Source organism: Heterodontus francisci, chromosome 7 (assembly GCF_036365525.1).
Source record: "Heterodontus francisci isolate sHetFra1 chromosome 7, sHetFra1.hap1, whole genome shotgun sequence".
Taxonomy (NCBI): domain Eukaryota; kingdom Metazoa; phylum Chordata; class Chondrichthyes; order Heterodontiformes; family Heterodontidae; genus Heterodontus; species Heterodontus francisci.
Window position 1 is genome coordinate 79,601,944 of NC_090377.1, and position 19,475 is coordinate 79,621,418.

The following is a 19,475-nucleotide window of genomic DNA, read 5'->3' on the forward strand; positions in this document are numbered from 1 at the left end:
TGCAGACAGGACACCACCTCTGGATCCTCTCTGTTCCAAGCATCTGTTATATGGAGTTTTCCTACAACTACCACCTCTTTAGCTGGTAGCAGTGATGGATATCACCTTATTGGATTGGAGACATAATTTTGAAACAGATGACTACAAAGCAGGTGGACAGAGGAGCCGTCCATAGAACACATTAATTTATTTAATTTACAACCAGTAAGCCTAACCTTGTAATGCCTTCTGTCATTAGTCCAAGGCAGAGTGGTGCATATTTGGGAAGCAGTAATGACAATTGTCCCTTATATCAACGAGTAAAGAGGAACTCATTCTCGAGTGTTGCGCCAAGATATAGTCTAGACATACATGCTAGTTTGCTTCTTTTGACTGAGCATCTACCTGAGATAGACAACACAATGCCAGATACGATCAATTATTTTACAATTCATTCACACCATTGGAAGATTTGCACAGAGGTTCAGAGAATGTGAACGGTATGGGTTGACTAACGATGGATCTATTTGCATCTCTAATCATCTGTCTCAAAGGTATGCCCCAATCCTTCTCCAATCTTTCTACTTTGGGGTCAGGAGTGCATCTTTTTCCATATACAGAAGTTTGTAGACTCCTTCTCCATTTGCCTGATTGCCAGGGTGCTTCAAAAAGGACACTCAGAGCAGGTGATAATGTCATGCTCACCACAGTTTTGCAACAGACTGTTTATAAGCAAGACCAGCATCAACTTACTCTGCAGGCAGCATCTGCTGTCACAGCTAGATGTCAGATACTATATCTGGAACAAGAGTGCTTTTGATTAACAGCGTGGTTGTTGAATGCCAAAAACTGTTACAGCAAGGTCTCACACCATTAGTAGTTGATTAGTTCCAATAAAGCATCTACTAATAGCGCTTTCAATATAACATGGAAAAGGCGTGTTCTGCTTTTTTTTTATTCATTCATGGGATGTAGGCGTCACTGGCCAGGCCAGTATTTATTGCCCATCCCTAATTGCCCTTGAGATGGTGGTGGTGAGCTGCCTTCTTGAAGCGCTGCAGTCCATTTGTGGTAGGTATACCCACAGTGCTGTTAGGAAGGGAGTTCCAGGATTTTGACCCAGCGACAGTGAAGGAAGGGCTATATAGTTCCAAGTCAGGATGGTGTGTGACTTGGAGGGGAACTTGCAGGTGGTGGTGTTCCCATGTATTTGCTGCCCTTGTCCTTCTAGTTGGTAGAGGTCACAGGTTTGGAAGGTGCTGTCTAAGGAGCCTTGGTGCATTGCTGCAGTGCATCTTGTAGATGGTACACACTGCTGCCACTGTGCGTCGGTGGTGGAGGGAGTGAATGTTTGTAGATGGGGTGCCAATCAAGCGGGCTGCTTTGTCCTGGATGGTGTCGAGCTTGAGTGTTGTTGGAGCTGCACCCATCGAGGCAAGTGGAGAGTATTCCATCACACTCCTGACTTGTGCCTTGTAGATGGTGGACAGGCTTTGGGGAATCAGAAGGTGAGTTACTCGCCTCAGGATTCCTAGCCTCTGACCTGCTCTTGTAGCTATGGTATTTATATGGCTACTCCAGTTCAGTTTCTGGTCAATGGTAGCCCCGAGGATGTTGATAGTGGGGGATTCAGCAATGGTAATGCCGTTGAATGTCAAGGGGAGATGGTTAGATTCTCTCTTGTTGGAGATGGTCATTGCCTGGCACTTGTGTGGCGCAAATGTTACTTGCCACTTATCAACCCAAGCCTGGATATTGTCCAGGTCTTGCTGCATTTCTACACGGACTGTTTCAGTATCTGAGGAGTCACGAATGGTGCTGAACATTGTGCAATCATCAGCGAACATCCCCACTTCTGACCTTATGATTGAAGGAAGGTCATTGATGAAGCAGCTGAAGTTGGTTGGGCCTAGGACACTAGCCTGAGGAACTCCTGCAACAATGTCCTGGAGCTCAGATGATTGACCTCCAAGAACCACAACCATCTTCCTTTGCGCTAGGTATGACTCCAGCCAGCGGAGGGTTTTCTCCCTGATTCCCATTGACCTCAGTTTTGCTAGGGCTCCTTGATGCCATACTCGGTCAAATGCTGTCTTGATGTCGAGGGCAGTCACTCTCACCTCACCTCTTGAGTTCAGCTCTTTTGTCCATGTTTGAACCAAGGCTGTAATGAGGTCAGGAGCTGAGTGGCCCTGGCGGAACCCAAACTGAGCGTCACTGAGCAGGTTATTGCTAAGCAAGTGCCGCTTGATGGCACTGTTGATGACACCTTCCATCACTTTACTGATGATCGAGAGTAGGCTGATGGGGTGGTAATTGGCCGGGTTGGACTTATCCTGCTTTTTGTGAACAGGACATACCTGGGCAATTTTCCACATTGCAGGGTAGATGCCAAAGTTGTAGCTGTACTGGAACAGCTTGGCTAGGGGCGCGGCGAGTTCTGGAGCACAAGTCTTCAGTACTATTGCTGGAATATTGTCAGGGCCTGTAGCTTTTGCAGTATCCAGTGCCTTTTGTTGTTTCTTGATATCACGTGGAGTGAATTGAATTGGCTGAAGTCTGGCATCTGTGATGCTGGGGACTTCAAGAGGAGGCCGAGATGGATCATCAACTCGGCACTTCTGGCTGAAGATTGTTGCAAATGCTTCAGCCTTATCTTTCGCACTGATGTGCTAGGCTCCCCCATCATTGAGGATGGGGATATTTGTGGAGCCACCTCCTCCAGTTAGTTGTTTAATTGTCCACCACCATTCACGGCTGGATGAGGCAGGACTGCAGAGCTTAGATCTGATCCGTCGCTTAGCTCTATCGCATGCTGCTTACGCAGTTTGGCATGCAAGTAGTCCTGGGTTGTAGCTTCATCAGGTTGACACCTCATTTTTAGGTATGCCTGGTGCTGCTCCTGGCATGTCCTCCTGCACTCTTCATTGAACCAGGGTTGGTCTTCTGGCTTGATGGTTATGGTAGAGTGGGGGATATGCCAGGCCATGAGGTTACAGATTGTGGTTGAGTACAATTCTGCTGCTGCTGATGGCCCACAGCGCCTCATGGATGCCCAGTTTTGCATTGCTAGATCTGTTCGAAATCTATCCCATTTAGCACGGTGATAGTGCCACACAGCACGATGGACGGTATCCTCAATGTGAAGGCGGGACTTCGTCTCCACACGACTGTGCGGTGGTCACTCCTCCCAATACTGTCATGGACAGAAACATCTGCGGCAGGCAGATTGGTGAGGACGAGGTCAAGTATGTTTTTCCCTCTTGTTGGTTCCCCCACCTCCTGCCGCAGACCCAGTCTAGCAGCTATGTCCTTTAGGACTTGGCCAGCTCGGTCAGTAATGGTGCTACTGAGCCACTCTTGGTGTTGGACTTTGAAGTCCCCCACCCAGAGTCCATTTTGTGCCCTTGCCACCCTCAGTGCTTCCTCCAAGTGGTGGTCAACATGGAGGAGTACTGAGTCATCAGCTGAGGGAGGGCGGTAGGTGGTAATCAGTAGGAGGTTACCTTGCCCATGTTTGACCTGATGCCATGAGACTTCATGGGGTCCGGAGTCGATGTTGAGGACTTCCAGGAGGCAACTCCCTCCCTACTGTATACCACTGTGCCACCACCTCTGGTGGATCTGTCCTGCCAGTGGGACAGGACATACCTGGGGATGTTGATGGCAGTGTCTGGGACATTGTCTGTAAGGTATGATTCCCTGAGTATGACCATATCAGGCTTTTGCTTGACTAGTCTGTGGAACAGCTCTCCCAACTTTGGCACAAGCCCCCAGATGTTAGTAAGGAGGACTTTGCAGGGTCGACAGGGCTGGGTTTGCCGTTGTCGTTTCCGGTGCCTCGGTCGATGCCGGGTGGTCCATCAGGTTTCATTCCTTTTTATTGACTTCGTAGCGGTTAGGTACAACTGAGGGGCTTGCTAGGCCATTTCTGAGGGCATGTAAGAGTCAACCACATTGCTGTGGGTCTGGAGTCACATGTAGGCCAGACCAGGTAAGGACAGCAGATTTCCTTCCCTAAAGGACATTAGTGAACCAGATGGGTTTTAACAACAATCGACGCTGGTTTCATGGTCATCATTAGACTAGCTTTTAATTCCAGATTTATTAATTAAATTCAAATTCCACCTTCTGCTGTGGTGGGATTTGAACCCATGTCCCCAGAGAAATACCCTGGGTCTCTGGGTTACTAGTCCAGTGATAATATCACTAAGCCACCGCCTACCCTTGTATTGCTAATTTACAATACAAGGTGTGGGCTACAAGATACTTTAGAGTATTTAGAATATATGTTTAAACTGTCTGCACCGGAAACTCTACATTTATCACTGATTACATGCCCCTCTGCAACCACTGGGCTGGATTTTATGTAGCTGTTGGGGATCCCAATGCTGGGCTAGAAAGGCAAGGGAAATCCCTCTTCAGCCATTTGGGGGACCCCCGGCTGCATTTTAATGTGCTCAGGCCGTTAACTGTCTGCCTCCGGGGTCCCTGACCCTTTAAGGATGAGGATCCTGCCTCCAAGAGCTGCTGGCCAATCAGAGGGCTGGCAACTTAGCAGTACCAGCAGTGCCTCTGGCAGCCGTGGCCACAGCTTTGACTGCATTTGGCCTGGGACCAGGAGCAGCCATGGGACCAGGAGCAGCCATGGTGCCCTGGAGAGCAGTTAGGTGGGACGGGCTCGCCGGGGCCAGTCAGGCAGGCCCTGGCGAGGGGTGGTGGTGGTGTGTGGTAGGGTGGGTTGCTGTGGGCAGGGGGAGGTTGTTGACACAGGGGTGGCCTTCGCTGCTGGAGAGCCCTCAGTGGGCCACAGATTGTTAGGTGGCCTCCCCACCTGGTGGGGGCCCCCGCCGCTCCTAGTTAAGTGTCAGCGGCTACGGGATGAGGCCCTCAAAATGCTTTTAATTGGGCACCCAATTGCGATTAATTCACCCTGCGGGCGTGGCCAGTTTTGTGGGCAGGGCTGTCTTCTAGTGTGATGTTTTTTGAACTGGCACAAAAGATCATCAAGTTTGGACAAACTGCATTGAAAAAGGCAACCAAGCAGAAACTACCTCAGAATTTTAAAGAATTTGCTCATGCGTACCGTATGTTTGGTCCTAGTTGGACAGAAATCTAATCTAGTGCATCCCTGGGATCCCTTTACAGGCTCCCAGCCCAGATGTTCCAACTCATAGGCTGAATATAGCCTGCTTCCGCTTTTAAACAGCCTACCCAAGCGCTCTTGATGAGACAAAAACATTTTGAGAAACCTTCCAGCAAGAACTGCAGACCTGATGGAATCATCAGAATGAAATAACTATAGACAGATGTTTCCAGTGAGAGAGCAAGGAACTGATGATATAAATCACTCTCCTAGCTGCTCTCCTAACAGCTGTGCAGTTGGAACTTTTGAGTATCATGGATTCCTGAGTTAAATCCTGGAACTCGCTGCCTGAGTCTGGTGGAAGCAGAGGTGATCAATGATTTTAAAAGGAAATTGGATGGGTTTTTAAGTAAATAAACTTGCAGGAGTGGGGAAATGGGACTGACTGGATTGTTCTACAGAGAGCGGGCATGCATCAATAGGCCAAATGGCCTCCTTCTGTGCCATAATCACTCTATGACTCTCTTATGACAAGGCAGAGGTCAGTGCTACAGGAATGAGAGGTGTTTTTCAGACTGCTGTGCTTCCACAAGAAGGCTGAGCAATAGTATCTAAAATGTTAACTCTGTTTCCCTTTCCACAGACGCTGCCTGACCTGCTGAGTATTTTCCAGTATTCTCTGTTTTTATTTCAGATTTTCAGGATCCACAGTATTTTGCTTTTCTTTTGGGCAGTAGCAGCTGATTATTTTATTTTCATAACCCAACAGATCGAACTTTAAGAATTGTTAAAATGAATATTAAAAAATTAATAGAACTAAGCATTTGTCTAAAAGAGAGCAAGAAAGAAATAGAGTAGTATACTTTGAAAGAAAGAAGTAGAGTGGCATGAGAGCAAGATAGAAGTGGAAGAGGAGAGAGTGTGTGATTTAAAAGGATTGAGGGAGATGGAGCAGAGAAAAAGATGGAAATGGAAAAGAGAGGCAAAGGTAGAAAGTGAACGAAGGAGAGAGGCAGAAGGATAAATTCACATTGCCTACTCCAGTGGGATTCATGTCTCTGGAAATAGAACTATATTTCTGTTTTGCTGATTCTCTGCCCTGTGACCTACTGAACTGTAGCTGCCTATTGGGAGCACCAGACTGATGAATTAATACTAGAAAGTGAGAGTTAAGTCACAGAAGATGGCGGTGAGGAAATGGGGAGACAGAGAGACCAAAGTGTAGGACAGAGGGGGGAGGAAGTTGGAAGTTGCACAGTCTGACAACTCCCAAGAAGCACAAAATATATTGGAAGTTCCATTTAATCATGATTCTGTGTGACTCAAGTAATTTGGTCGTAAGTGGCTGAGTTGCTAATTGTGATTGATCTGCTTCACTGTTGTAAAAGATTGAACACTTCTGTTTTAGGCTATAAAGCGATATCCAAATGCTTTTCTAAATGACCATAATGGTTACAAAATCAAACAAACATTCGTTCCTAGATTGTGGATATATTTTTTATATTTATAATTACCTCTGTCTTCTAGGAAAATGATGCTGTCGGCATTACTAAGTTAACTTCTTTATGCTTGCAGGTCCCCTCTAGTGCTACTATGTCTCCACTTCGTTTGCACTCTTCAAATCCTAATCTATCTGCTGACATTGGAGAATATCCAATACAGCCAAGTCCACTTGCCGACTTTCCTGATTCTGCTGCAGATTATATTAAACTTCAAGAAGAGTTTTGTCATATTGCACAGAAAGGTATTAGAATTCCTAGAAATGGTTTACAAGCAAATTTGTAATTCCCTGTAGGCTAAATTGGCCATTAACACATATGACAGAGATTAGACAATTCATTATGTCTATGGCAAAATAAATATATTAGAATAATTGAATCCTGACAGATGCTTCCATCTTCTCTGCATTGCAGCATCTTGAACCTAAATGGAAAAATGATGAATCTTTCTCAATTTACCACAATGAACACAATTGATGCATTACTTTTACTGATCTTATCTAATCAGATTATTATATATTGCTGAGGCAGTTGTGTGACTTGAAGTGATAGAAGACCAATTTCAGTCCAGTTTAGCTAATGTAAGAAGGGCGGCACAGTGGCGCACTGGTTAGCACCGCAGCCTCACAGCTCCAGGGACCCGGGTTCGATTCCGGGTACTGCCTGTGTGGAGTTTGCAAGTTCTCCCTGTGTCTGCGTGGGTTTTCTCCGGGTGCTCCGGTTTCCTCCCACAAGCCAAAAGACTTGCAGGTTGATAGGTAAATTGGCCATTATAAAATTGTCACTAGTATAGGTAGGTGGTAGGGAAATATAGAGACAGGTGGGGATGTTTGATAGGAATATGGGATTAGTATAAATGGGTGGTTGATGTTCGGCACAGACTCGGTGGGCCGAAGGGCCTGTTTCAGTGCTGTATCTCTAATCTAAAAACATGTCACTGATTTAGCCTGTGACAGTAATGAACTCAAATCCTACATATTTCTTGGTACAATGTAGGATTTTTTTGCTCTGCTAAGAAAAAGAGGATTGTAATTACAATTGAGCATTCTAATAAGATTCTTTATTGGCAGTGCAATATTTTTTACTTAGTATCTTTTAACTTTACAAAATATTTTTTGAAATGGATAGTATGTAATGAATTGTAGGGTTTTGCCCTACAAAAGAGAAACTAAGCACTTCATAGGATCCTATAAATGTGAATACACATCTGAATATTACTTACAATTCAAAGGCATACAGTTTCCCCTTACTAAAGAAAATTGTCTGTATATTCCCTTAAATAATATGAAATGAAAAAGTGTTGGTGAAATCATCAAATAATCTTTCTTGCTATACATCAATAAAGATCAAAGTAAAAATATGGAAAATACTATGCCATAGATCACTGAAGACAGCAGCACAGGTAGATAAGGTGGTTAGGAAGGCATATGGGATACTTGCCTTTATTAGCCAAGGCATAGAATATAAGAGCAGGGAGGTTATGATGAAGCTGTATAAAACGCTAGTTAGGCCACAGCTGGAGTACTGTGTACAGTTCTGGGCACCACACTATAGGAAGTATGTGATTGCACTGGAGAAGGTGCAGAGGAGATTCACCAAGATGTTGCCTGGGCTGGAGCGTTTCAACTATGAAGAGAGACTGAAAAGGCTAGGGTTGTTTTCCTTAGAGCAGAGAAGGCTGAGGGGGGACATGATTGAGGTATACAAAATTATGAGGGGCATTGATAGATTAGATAGGAAGAAACCTTATCCCTTAGCGGAGGGGTCAATAACCAGGGGGCATAGATTTAAGGTAAAGGGGCAGGAGGTTTAGAGATGATTTGAGGAAATATTTTTTCACCCAGAGGTTGGTTGGAATCTGGAACGCACTTCCTGAAGAGCTGATAGAGGCAGGAACCATCACAACATTTAAGAAGTATTTAGATGAGCACTTGAAAGGCCATAGCATACAAGGCTACGGGCCAAGTGCTGGAAAATGGGATTAGATTAGGTAGGCGCTTGATGGCTGGCACAGACACGATGGGCAGAAGGGCCTGTTTCTGTGCTGTATGACTCTATGACTACTCCAGTGAGTATAGGCTAAAAGTAATAATGAGATCTATTACCAACATTCTCATTCTCCAGAAACATGTAAACCTTTTGAATGGTATAAAAGATGTCTAGATATTTGAACAATTGGCCTAAATTTAAATCTTTAAACTTTGCTGCTTCAATTTGATTGTGTGAGTATTACAGGGATTCAAGATTTTTTTAACATTTCTTACACCTTTATTTAAGAAGGTATTACTTCCAGTTCTCTGGAAATTGTTACAATCAGCACAATAAAACTGAATGTTTATTTATTGTGTGTTTTTGCTTTTTCCTTTTCACAGTTCATTGTCTTTTAAAGTCTGCCTTCAATACTGTAGCTATAGAACGGGAGCAGCTGACGCAAATGTTGTTGGAGCAAGAACATTCTGGCCACAATGCCCAAATCTTCAACCTTAGGAGAACCCTCTCCCAGGTACTTTATATACAGGAGATTGTAGTCTGCCAGTTGTGATACATTCCAGAAAGTGACCAGCAGTTTTCAGTCTGGGACATTTGCTGAGATTGTGTAGAGACAGCTTTACTCAATGTTATTCTTTTTGTTGAACTTGTTGCCATATTTGAGCCTTTGTAATCATGATCCCAACATGTGTCTGTGTCCAGGCAGCCTGCCACAAAGAATGCACCATGTAGAAGTGGTAAGAAAGGTAAATTGAAGTAATTGTAATTCACCAAGGGTATGACATTGATGTTTCAAAAAATATTATGTTCCCTTTTCTCATAATTTCACATACAATTTATTCTTTAACACCACTTCCACATTTTGCCCATAATTGCATCCCGATTGCCAACTCATGCTTTCACTTGATTTAGAATTGGATGAATATGGTAGAAACTGGTTTAACCATTCACTGCCAGATCTGGTTGGTCCATGTAAAGCACTATCAGGTCCTTCACTTGCCTGTAAAACAGCTTGCTATTCCAGGATCATCCAGGAATGCAAAGGTAACCCCCAGTTTCTTTTATTTAATTATTTATTTATTTAGAGATACAGCACTGAAACAGGCCCTTCGGCCCACCGAGTCTGTGCCGACCATCAACCACCCATTTATACTAATCTTACACTAATCCCATATTCCTAACACATCCTCACCTGTCCCTATATTCCCCTACCACCTACTTATACTAGGGGCAATTTATAATGGCCAATTTACCTATCAACCTGCAAGTCTTTTGGTGGTGGGAGGAAACCGGAGTACCCGGCAAAAACCTACACAGACACAGGGAGAACTTGCAAACTCCACACAGGCAGTACCCAGAATTGAACCTGAGTCTCTGGAGCTGTGAGGCTGCGGTGCTAACCACTGCGCCACTGTGCGCCTGCAATCTGTTGTCTCAAACCCCTCTCCCATATCTCTTCAACCCTCACCTCCAACAACATGCAAGGAGCTTGTGGATTTCTTAGTCACCAAGATTGAGGACCTCTGATCAGCTACCTCTGCCTCTGCCACGTCCCTTCCTTCCTCTAGCCCACCGGGCCAAACTTCCTCAAAGGCTCTGTCCTGCCCTAGCCCTGAACTCAAATCTTTCTCTGGTTTCTCTCCTATCACCCCTCATGTCCTCTCTGAGCTCATCTATGAGACCCACCTCGTACTCTCTCGACCTTATTCCCACTGAACTACTGATTGTTCAACTTTCTTTCCTGACTCCCATGTTAGCTGATGTTGTTCTGTCCCTTTCTCCTTCAATCCTGCTGTCATCAGCCTTCTCCTCAAAATATCAAGCCTTGATCCTTTCATCCTTACAAACTACCTTCCCATGTCCAAAGTCCTTGAACATGTTGTTGGCTCCCAAATTTGTGCCATCTTTCCAAGAACTGTATGTTTAAATCCCTCCAATCAGGTTTCCACTGCTGCCACAGCACCAAAATGGCTCTATCAAAGTCACAAATGACATCCTATGTGACTGTGACAAAGGTAAACTGTCCCTCCTCGTCCTTCTCAACCTGTTTGCAGCCTTTGACACAGTCGATCACACCATCCTCCTCCAACGTCTCTCCATCGTCATCCAGCTGGGTGGGTTTGCATTCGCCTGGTTCCATTCTTATCTATCTAATCATAGCCAGCAACTTGCCATCAGTGCCTTCTCTTACCATTCCTGCACGGTTACCTCTGGTGGTCCCCAAGGATCTGTCCTACATCCTGCTCCTCAGCAACGTCATCCAAAAACACTGCGTAAGTTTCCACATGTACATGGACGACACCAGGCTCTACCTTACCACCACCTCACTCGACCCCTCCATTGTCTCTAAATGGGCAGACTGCTTGTCTGACATTCACTACTAGATGAACAGAAATAGCTCCAAATAAATATTGGGAAGACTGAAGACATTGGGCTGAATTTTATCAGCCTTCTGGGAATGGACTAAGAGATGGGCAGGCCCATAAAATGGCAAGGGAAGGCGGGGGCTGGAGTTCCCGTCGCCTTCCTGATGCCATTGAATTTTGTCAGGAGCGAGGAAGGTCAAGGATGGCCTTCCCACCCAGAGGCCTATTGAGGCGCTTAAGTGGCCACCCAGCGCCAGCGAGACCACTGCCAAGTGGGGAGACCACCCAGTAAAACCAAGTGGCCTCCCTGCGGGCTGGGGTGGCAGGGGGCGGAGGGGGGGGGGGGGGTCTCCTGCTTGGGCAAACAGTGGACAACGGAGGTCCGCCTCAGTGGCAAAGGTCGCCACCATGCTAACACCACCCCACCCCACCCGCACCATCCTCACCAAACCCCCCACCTCACTGGGGCTTCCAAGGCCTATGTTGATGTTGCCTCTTCTAGCTTGGTGCAGTCCCAAGAGTGGCACCTGTCTCAGTGGCACTGTTGAGCTGTCAGCCCTCTGATTGGCCAGCAACTCATGGAGGCAGGATCCCCATTCTTAAAGGGATAGGAACCCTGGCGCAGGCAGCTAACTGCTTGACTGCTGTAAGATGCGGCCGGGGGCTTCTCAAACAGCCAGGACGGGGTTCTCCCTGCTTTTCTAGCCCTGCGTTGAGACTCTTGCCACCTACATAAAATTCAACCCATTGACTTTGGACCCGCCATAAACTCTGCTCCCTCGCCAACGACTCCATTTTTGTCCCTGGCAACTCTCTGAGGCTGAACCAGACTGTTCACAATGTTGTTGTCATATTCCGACCACGTGTCCATGCCATCACTAAGACCGCCAAATTCCACCTCCATAACATTACTTGTCTCTGCCCCTGTCTCAGCCCTTCTGCTGCTTAAACCACAACAATGCCTTTGTTGCCTCTAAACTATTCTAACACATTCCTGGTTGGCTTCTCACATTCTTCCCTCCGTAAACTTGAGGTCATCCAAAACTCTGCTATCTATGTTCTAACACGCACCAAATCACATTCACTCATTACCCCTGTACTCACTGACTTACATTGGCTCCCAGTTAAGCTACACCTCAATTTTAAAATTCTCATCCTTCTTTCAAATCTCTCCATGACCTCATCCCTCCCTATCTCTGGAATATCCTGCAGCCTCACAAACCTCTGAGATATCTGCGTTCCTGTAATTCCGGCCTCTTGTGTATCTCTGATTTTAATCATTCCACTATTGAACAAAGAACAGTACAGCACAGGAACAGGCCATTCGGTCCTCCAAGCCTGCGCCGATCTTTTTGCCTGTCTAAACTAAAACCTCTGCACTTCCGGGGTCTGTATCCCTCTATTCCCATTCTATTCATGTATTTGTCAAGATGCCTCTTAAACGTCGCTATCGTACCTGCTTCCACCACCTCCCCCGGCAGCAAGTTCCAGGCATTCACCACCCTCTGTGTAAAGAACTTGCCTCGCACATCCCCTCTAAACTTTGCCCCTCGCACCTTAAACCTATGTCCCCTAGTAACTGACTCTTCCACCCTAGGAAAAAGCTTCTGACTATCCACTCTGTCCATGCCACTCATAACTTTGTAAACCTCTATCATGTCGCCCCTCCACCTCCGTCGTTCCAGTGAAAACAATCCGAGTTTATCTAACCTCTCCTCACAGCTAATACCCTCCAGACCAGGCAACATCCTGGTAAACCTCTTCTGTACCTCTCCAAAGCGTCCACATCCTTCTGGTAGTGTGGCGACCAGAATTGCATGCAATATTCCAAGTGTGGCCTAACTAAGGTTCTGTACAGCTACAGCATGACTTGCCAATTTTTATACTCTATGCCCCGACCGATGAAGGCAAGCATGCCTTCTTGACTACCTTATCCACCTGCGTTGCCACTTTCAGTGACCTGTGGACCTGTAAGCCAAGATCTCTCTGCCTGTCAATACTCCTAAGGGTTCTGCCATTTACTGTATACTTCCCACCTGTATTAGACCTTCCAAAATGCATTACCTCACATTTGAGGCATTACCTCATATTGGTGGTCGTTCCTTCAGCTGTCTAGGCCCTAAGCTCTGGAATTCCCTCCCTAAATCTCTCTTCCTCTCTATTTCACTTTCCTCCTTTAAGACGCTCCTCAAAATCTACTTCGTTGACCAAGCTTTTGGTCATCTGCTCTAATATCTCCTTATGTGGCTCAGTGTCATATTTTGTTTTATAATGTCTCTGTGAAACACCTTGGAACATTTTATTACGTTAAAGGTGCTATATAAATACAAGATGTTGTTGATGTTTTGTGATGAATGTCATTACATGACAGGACCCATTGGGCGGATGTACAAGTGGTGGATGAGTGGTTGAAGGACTGTTTAGTAGTCTGTTTAGTTCCGAGGGGGGTGGTTGTTGTGGGGCCTGTTGGTGGAAGCGGACCTCAGGATTTCATTTTTTATGTTTCACACTAGGAAGAAGCACTGAGGGTAGCACAGGTATAGAATGTACTCTGGGTGAGGGACTTCAATGTCTGTCACCAAGAGTGGCTTAGTAGCACCCCTACTGACCAAGCTGGCAGAGACCTTAAGGATGTATCTGCCAGACTAGGCCCCCGGCAGGTGGTGAGAGAACTTACTTAACCTCGTTCTCACCAAATTACCTGTTGCAGATGCATCTGTCCATGACAATATCAGTAGGAGTGACCATTGCACAGTCCTTGTGCAGACGGAGTCTCGTCAACCATAATCTGTAACCTTGTGGCCTGGCATATCCCTCACTCAACTATTACCATCAAGCCAGGGGATCAACCAGGGCATGTCAGGAGTAGCACCAGGTATACCTAAAAATGAGGTGCCAACCTGGTGAAGCACAACACAGGACTACATGCATGCTAAATAACGGAAGCTGCATGTGTTAGAGAGAGCTAAGCGAATCTACAACCAAGAGATCAGATCAAAGTTCTGCATGGTGGTGGACAATTAAACAACGAATTGGAGGAGGAGAGTCCACAAACAACCCCATCCTCAACGACAGCAGTGCTCAGCAAGTTCGTACAAAAGTCAGGGCTGAAGCATTTGCAACCATCTTCAGCCAGAAGTGCCGTGTGTATGATCCATCTCAACCTCCTCCTAATTCTCCCACTCACACAGATGCCAGTCTTCAGCCAATTCGATTCACTCCAAGTGATATCAAGAAATGGCCAGCAAAGGCTATGGATGCTGACAACGTCCCTGATGTATTACTGAAGTCTTGTGCTACAGAACTTGCCGCGCCCCTAACCAAGCTGTTCCAGTACAGTTACAATATAAGCATCTACCCTACAATGCGGATAATTGCCCAGCTATGTCCTGTCCACTAAATGTAGAACAAATCCAACCTGGCCAATTACCACCCCATCAGTCTACTCTCAATCATCATCAAAGTGACGGAAGGTGTCATCGACAGTGTTATCAAGCGGCACTTACACAACAATAACCTGCTCATCGATGCTTAGTTTGAGTTCCACCAAAACCATTGGGTTCCAGACCTTATTACAGCATTAGTCCAAACATGGACAAAAGACTTAGAGGTGAGGTGAGAGGGACTGCCCTTGACATCAAGGCAGCATTTGACTGGATGTGGGATCAAGGTGCACTAGCAAAATTGAAGTCAGTGCGAATCGGGGGGGAAATCTCCACTGGTTGGAGTCAAACCTAGCGCAAAGGAAGATGGTTGTGGTTATTGGAGGTCAATTATCTCAGTCCCAGGACATCACTGCAGGAGTTCCTCAGGGTAGTGTCTGAGGCCCAATTATCTTCAGCTGTTCCATCAATGACTTTCCTTCCATCATAAGGTCAGAAGTGGGGATTTTTGCTGATGATTGCACAATGTTCGGGACCATCCACAGCTCCTCAGATACTGAAGCAGTCCTTATCCATATGCAGCAAGACCTGCACAGCATCCAGGCTTGGGCTGATAAGTGACAAGTAACATCCACGCCACATAAGTGCCAAGCAATGACCGTCTCAAACAGGAGAGAATCTAAGCATCTCCCCTTGATGTTCAATGGCATTACTATTGCCGAATCCCCCAACATCAACATCCTGGGGTTTACCATTGACCAGAAACTTAACTGGACCAGCCACATAAATACTGTAGCTACAAGATCAGGTCAGAGACTGGGAATCCTGCAGAGAGTAACTCACCTCCTGACTCCCCAAAGCCTGTTCACCATCTACAAGACACAAGTCAGGAGTGTGATGGAATACTGTCCACTTACCTGGATGGGTGCAACTTCAGTAACACTCAAGAAGCTCGACACTGTCCAGGACAAAAGAGCCTGGTTGAATGGCACCCCATCCAACACCTGAAATGTTTGTTCCCTCCACCACCGACACACTGTGGCAGCAATGTGTACCATCTATAAGATGCACTCCAGCATAAGAACATAAGAAATTGGAGCAAGAGGAGATCATTCAGCCCTTTGAGCCTGTTCTGTCATCCATATGATCATGGCTGATCTACCTCAACTCCAGTTCCCTGTCCACTCACCATATCCCTTGATTCCCTGAGAGATCAAAAATCTGTCAATCTCAGTCTTTAATATATAAGAATTAGCAAATATTTGGCCATTTTTTTGTCTTTTTGTTTGTAACAGACCTCTGCAGAAAGAATTTCTGTATTTGTTCCAGTGTGTGAGTGTAATTGGGGAATTTAAAAAGGGAACTTTCATATTTCAATCTGTGTATTAATGCTTTGCTTCGATACTGGTTAAATCTTATTTTATAATAAACTGATCATTTTGTTTATTAAAGAAACCTAGTTGATGTATTTTATTCTGAGGTTAAAAAATAGAGTATATGATTGGCTGTATCAGTAACCGGGTAAACATTTAAATATATGTTTACCTGTGGAGACGTGGAACTAAAAAAGACAGCGTACTCCTCGTGCCTCGGTTGTAACAATATGAGCATACTAGGTGGTCATGTGACTCGCACTGTAGTGCACCTGTACTTCATTGGCAGTGTGCCTCACAGGTGTCATGACCCAGGTTTGAAGAGGGTATTGCTTGTCTCCTATAAGCCCTTCACTTAATTTTGCTTCCCGGAACAAAAAGATTGGGAACGCTGGATGACTCAGTATGACGGCATTTTGAGAGCTCCCAGGGAATCTGGCATGGACCTGCATGAACCTCTTCTTGTGGTTGCACACCACCTGAGCAATGGTGGATGAATGTCCTTTGCCCTTTATAAAAACTCATGGTTGCTGTGTTTGTATTAGGATTACCACACATGTGCAGTTGATGGCACCCTGTACCTGCGGGAATCCAGCCAGAGAGCTGAATCTGAGTCCCCCTTCATTCTGGTTCTTGTCATCACAAAGGAAACTTACAAGCCCTGGCAGACAATTCACCAGTGACCTTAGGCTATTATGTGCAGCTGACTGGGAGATGGTAATGCATGGCCAGCAGATCCTGCAGGGAACAGGTTTTCCTCTAGAATTCTGCAGATGTCTGCCACCCTCAGACATGACCACCTCTGCACAAGCACTGCTCTTCCGAGAGGTCAAGGAAGCTCTCTCTATAGGCCCTGTGACCTGGGTAGCTCCTCCTGCGACCTCTTGCATCACCTGTCTGTGCATGTGCTGATCCCACCACAGTATGTCGCCGCTGCCATGGATGGTAGGGTTTTCCTCTTCTAATGTGCTGTCAAACACACTGGCTGGGATTTTACTGAGCTCCCGACGTTGGGCTCCATGGCAGGGGTGGGGGCTGGAAGATCATTCCAGCAGTGGCCTGCCACAGTGCCCAATGCTGGGAGTGCCGGGCCCGATCTCCCGGCATTGGCGAGGCTCTGTGGTCCATGGCGCCCCCTCCCTCCCCCGCCACTGGGCGATGGGACCCAGATTAACATATTTAAGTCAATGAAATGAATACATTTAAATTAAATCAACAGTAACCTTATCTTCGGGCCGCGATCTTCCGAACGGTGGCCGGCACTCGCGCCTTCACTTTCCCGTTCAGGGAAAGCAGGCACAACCATGATGGGGAAGGGGGGATCTTATGGATCTTATGATTTTTAGTGTGGGATGGGGGGGGAATGGGCTCTAATGCTATTACTAGTGTAGGAGAGGGTGGGATAGGAAGAACTCTGCACTTTGATCGGTTTGTGGGGGGAGGTGGGAAGGTCAATTGTTGAAGGTAAGTGTTTTGGGGGTGGGGGAGAGGACAAATGTTGAATTTAATTGTTATTGGCAGGGGGGAAGGGACGATAGATTTATCGGCGGTACAATGTGGGGGGAGAGGGGGTGGTGTGCGGTAGCCCTTTAAAAATTTAAATGACCCGGCTGGGCTGGGCCGGGCTGGCTGCCCTTTAAAAAGGGCACCAGCGCCTGTGCACAGACAGCTCATGCCATTGCCAGCTTCCAGCGGTGGAAGTAGAAAATCCAGCCCATTCAGTGCACCTCCCATCCTGATCTTATAACCTTGAGAGACTCCAAGGTTGAAAAATGCTGTATCTGTGTCAGTGTTCTCTGCTCATCATTTGCCAGAGGGAACTGAGAAACCAGATGCAATATATGAGCTTTTGTTCAGATGGGACAACAAGGAGTTTAAATACCCACCTGAACCCCTGCTGCACAACTTAAATTCGGAGTCAAGTTAATAACAATTTGCAGATTCCTCATTAACATCTCCTAAGAATGTCAATTCCACCAATAAATACTCACCTGCCTGTGATAATTAAATCCTCAACTTCCACAAGTAGGTTTTTTGTTGACATTCAAACCCGTGGCTCCATTAAACCCAGTAGTGGACGCATTGGAGCTGGGTTACGCTTCCACCCGACAATTTAAAATTTTTTAACCCAAACCACCATTCCCAACCCACCTGTTCTTGGGCTTAACATTCCCCCCCAACTTCCGTTGACATAAACTGTCATATCTCAAACAGCATTTTTGTGACTCATTTTATCAATATCTTCAAAAAAATGAAAGCATTGTCAAAGCCTTGTCTTAAGGAAGCACCCTGATAACAGTCTGGTTCCCAAAGGTATTTTAACGTTTCAAGAAAAGTAACATTTTTCAAGTGTGTTTATCCCACCAAGGAGATGCCCTATTTCCTTTTCGATATTATGACAGCGCCTTTCTAAGTGTGTGCAATAGCAAACTAATTTCTTTAAAGACACAGAAACTTAATATTGTATAATCTCTCTTAAGGTGATTGACATTAGAGTTTTCAAATATTAATTTTTTAAAATTTGTTCATCGAATGTGGGTGTCGCTGGCTAGGCCAGCATTTATTACCCATCCCTAATTGCCCTTGAAAAGACGGTGGTAAGCCACCTTCTTGAACTGCTGCAGTCCATGTCGTGTGTGTACCCCAACAGTGCTGTTGAGGAGAGAGTTTCAAGATTTTGACCCAGCGACAGTAAAGGAATGGCGATATAGTTCCCAGTCAGGATGGTGTGTGGCCTGGAGAGGAGTTTGCAGGTGGTGATGTTCCCATGCATCACCTCTTTTTCTCTTCTCCATGGTAGAGGTTGCAGGTTTGGAAAATGCTGTCAAAGGAGCCTTGGTGAGTTGCTGCAGTGTATCTTGTATAAGGTACACACTGCTGCCACTGTGCGCTGGTGGTGGAGGGAGTGAATTTGAAATGTGGTAAATGGAGTGCCAGTCAAGCAGGCTAGTTTGTCCTGGATGGTGTTGAGCTTCTTCAGTGTTGTTGGAGTTTCAATTATCCAAGTAAGTGGAGGGTATTCCCGCACACTGCTGACTTGTGTCTTCTAGATGGTGAAAAGCCTTGGGGGAGTGGAGGTGAGTTACTCACTGCAGAATTCCCAGTCTCTGACCTACTCTTGTAGCCACAATATTTATCTGGCTGGCCCAGTTAGGTTTCTGGTAAGTGGTAACCCCAGGATGTTGATGGTTGGGGATTCAGCGATGGTAATACAGTTGAGTGTCAAGGGGAGACTCTCTTTTGTTGGAAATGATCATTGCCTGGCACTTGTGTGGCACAAATGTTACTTGTGTGACAAGTTTGATTCCTGACACCAGCTTATGGTTTATAGCATTATGAGACTAAGACCAAATACTTTGAAGGAGTAACATGCGCTGTGGATAAAGGGGAGCCCGTTGACCTACTGTACTTGGATTCCCAGAAGGCATTTGACAAGGTGCCATCTAAAAGATTATTGAGCGAAGTAGGAGAGCCTGGTGTAGGGAGTAACATATTAGCATGGATAGAAGATTGGCTGGCTGGCAGAAAACAGAGAATATGCATAAATGGGTCCTTTTCTGATTGGCAGGATGTGTTGAGTGGAGTTCCGCAGGGTCTGTGCTGGGCCCTCAACCTTTTACAATTTATATCAATGACTTAGACAAGGGGAGTGATGGCATGGCAGCTAAATTTGTAGATGACACAAAGATAAATAGGAAAGTTTTTTTATTCATTCATGGGATTTGGGCGTCACTGGCCAAGTCAGCATTTCGTGCCCATCCCTAATTGCCCTTGAGAAGGTGTTGTGAAGTGTGTTGTGA

The 19,475-nt window shown here is 45.9% G+C and overlaps 1 protein-coding gene across 13 annotated transcripts in view; it reads left to right on the forward strand.

Moving 5' to 3' along the window:
• osbpl6 (oxysterol binding protein-like 6) overlaps nt 1–19,475 on the forward strand; it is a 224,950-nt gene that overhangs the window by 117,594 nt on the left and 87,881 nt on the right. For all 13 annotated transcript variants that reach the window (XM_068035503.1, XM_068035502.1, XM_068035501.1 and 10 more), the window contains 2 exons: nt 6,641–6,809; nt 8,937–9,067. In XM_068035503.1, the coding sequence (XP_067891604.1) occupies nt 6,641–6,809; nt 8,937–9,067 (300 nt within the window). The remainder of the gene's footprint in view (nt 1–6,640; nt 6,810–8,936; nt 9,068–19,475) is intronic.